The sequence below is a fragment of the Heterocephalus glaber genome, unplaced genomic scaffold (assembly GCF_053883595.1).
Source record: "Heterocephalus glaber isolate CG9 unplaced genomic scaffold, H.glaber_assembly_v1.0 deba00001868, whole genome shotgun sequence".
Lineage (NCBI taxonomy): Eukaryota > Metazoa > Chordata > Mammalia > Rodentia > Bathyergidae > Heterocephalus > Heterocephalus glaber.
The window spans coordinates 814,631-816,901 of record NW_028258506.1 but is presented as its reverse complement, the minus strand read 5'-3'; the positions used below and the strand labels follow the sequence as shown (position 1 = coordinate 816,901).

At 43.0% G+C, this 2,271-nt stretch overlaps 1 protein-coding gene across 1 annotated transcript; it reads right to left on the bottom strand.

Annotated features, from left to right (window-relative positions):
- Positions 1-242: 242 nt before the first annotated feature.
- On the bottom strand, positions 243-1,303 carry LOC147820503 (olfactory receptor 7A17-like). The gene has a single exon (XM_087204156.1). The coding sequence runs from the start codon at positions 1,301-1,303 to the stop codon at positions 374-376; it is 930 nt and encodes a 309-aa protein (XP_087060282.1). The 3' UTR covers positions 243-373.
- Positions 1,304-2,271: the final 968 nt, after the last annotated feature.

Here is a 2,271-nt window from a genome sequence, read left to right as displayed (position 1 = left end):
TAAGAAACTCAAAGTATAACTGATTAAAGAATAAAATAAAAGATAGATAGTAGGAAATGGGGAGATAGATTCTTTTAAACTGGAAGAGGTTCTAGAGATAGGAGGAGGGCCAAGGAAGGAGAAATAAAAAGAATTAAGGTGTGTTCTGTACATGTACCAATTCCTCACAATGAATGTAATCATTACGTACAGCATACGTGTACTACTAAATGTTTAAAAAGAAAGATTGTAATCAGAATAATGAAAACACCAGGAAATTAATAGAAAGACTAAGTTTGCATTCACAATTGAATCCAAGAATCACAATTTCCAACTCTGAGGATTAGAATGCAGCCAGCAAGGGCACTTCTTCAGCCATGTCCAATGGGCCCTTCTAAAGTTCCCCTCCAGAGAGTCTTTTCAGAGCTCTCTCTACATCTTTATTCCTCAGACTGTAGATGAAGGGGTTCAGCCTAGGAGTAATCACAGTGCACATCACTGAGGCTGCTGCACTTGAGTGTGAGCTATGGGGTGTGGCAGAACTAAGGTACACACCTCGGCCAGTGCCATAAAATAAGGAGACAACTGAGAGGTGAGATGCACAGGTGGAAAAGGCTTTATGCTTCCCTTGAGCTGATGAGACTGCACATGCGGAGGAAACGATCTTGGAGTAAGAGTAAATGATACCAGCAAGGGAACCAGCACCCAGAAGCACAGGTGCAAAATGCATCACAAGGTCATTTAAAAAGTTTTCAGAACAGGCAAGTTGGGCTACCTGATTGAGTTCACAAAAGAAGTGGGGGATTTTCAAGTCAGTACAGAAGGACAGCCACAGCACCATCAGGCTTTGTAACAAGGCGTGCAGGACACTCATGACCCAGGACACTAACACCAGCACCACACGGAGTGGGCAGTTCATGATCACTGTGTAATGCAGGGGGTGACAGATGGCTACAAACCTGTCATAGGCCATCACAGCCAGGAGGAACTTGTCCAGCCCTCCAAAGAGCAAGAAGAAGTGCATCTGGGCGATGCAGCCTGCATAGCTGATGATCTTGCTCTGGGTCTGGATGTTCACCAGCATCTTGAACACGGTGGTGGAGGTGAAACAGATGTCCACAAAGGACAGGTTGGAGAGGAAGAAGTACATAGGAGTGTGCAGGTGTGAGTCAGAGATGATGGCCGGGATGATGAGCAGGTTCCCAAGCACAGCAATCAAGTATATGGACAGGAAAAGTGCATATATGAGGGGCTGCAGTTCTGGGTCATCTGAAAATCCCAGTAGAAGAAATTCTGAAATTCTTGTGTTGTTTCCTAGTTGCATATGGTGGATGCAACTACCAGGAAAAAAAATAGCATGAGTACTATTCACACAAATGGATGTTACTTCTATAGTTGTAATGCTCCAATTTATATTTTCCAGTCTATAAATTAACTTCTACTTTTTTTGAAGATCTTTTCCCCTTAGACGATCCTAGTGCCATTCCTAATTAGGAATATCTGTCCCACTATAAGCCTTCTCCCCAGGAAGTCATGTCATGTACAGTTGTACTGAGAAACTATTTTTCACATTTTAGGGATAGTGAGTATTGACTATGCTCCAGCCCTGACTAGGCTGCTGTAAAACAGAAGTTTTTACATTCCAAAGATGAACTAAGAATATATGCAAACAAGGAATCACATATCTATTCACTTTTGTGGGAAAGGCATCACATTTGTATATGCAAGTATTCATCAAATGATAACACATTAACTGAATGTGAAGTATATCTCAATGAAGCCATTAGTAAAAGGAATAATCATGTAATATGCCAGACAGTGAAGTTACCATATAGAGAATGAAAGCAGGTATATAGGAAGTTCCTTTTTGTGAAGTGCTCAGAGTGCCTTTATTTAGAACCCCGGACATCATGAATGCAATCCACTTTCTCTACTATTGATCCTTATGCCCAACCCTGAGGATGTCATTTGTCATGGGTATCTAGGCCAGATCAACAAGAAGGAGCCATTTGAACAGGGAGCTCAAGAAGACAACAGGAGCTGAAAGGTCCTCTCCAGAAATGTTACGTGATGTAGGGAGAAGCCAGTGCAAAAGCCCAGTGGCAAGTGCTTGTTTAACATGTCCAAGGCCTTTGGAGAGCCAGTGTGTGGAGGTCAGTGGGAAAGAGGGAGAGTAAAGAGGTGGTGTCAGAGGATGCTGAGCAGTGCATCGTGCTGAAGCTGCAAGACTCAGGGAGAACCTCATCCACACTGCATGCCGAATGCACCTTATTAATTCTGTGGCAAGAGCAC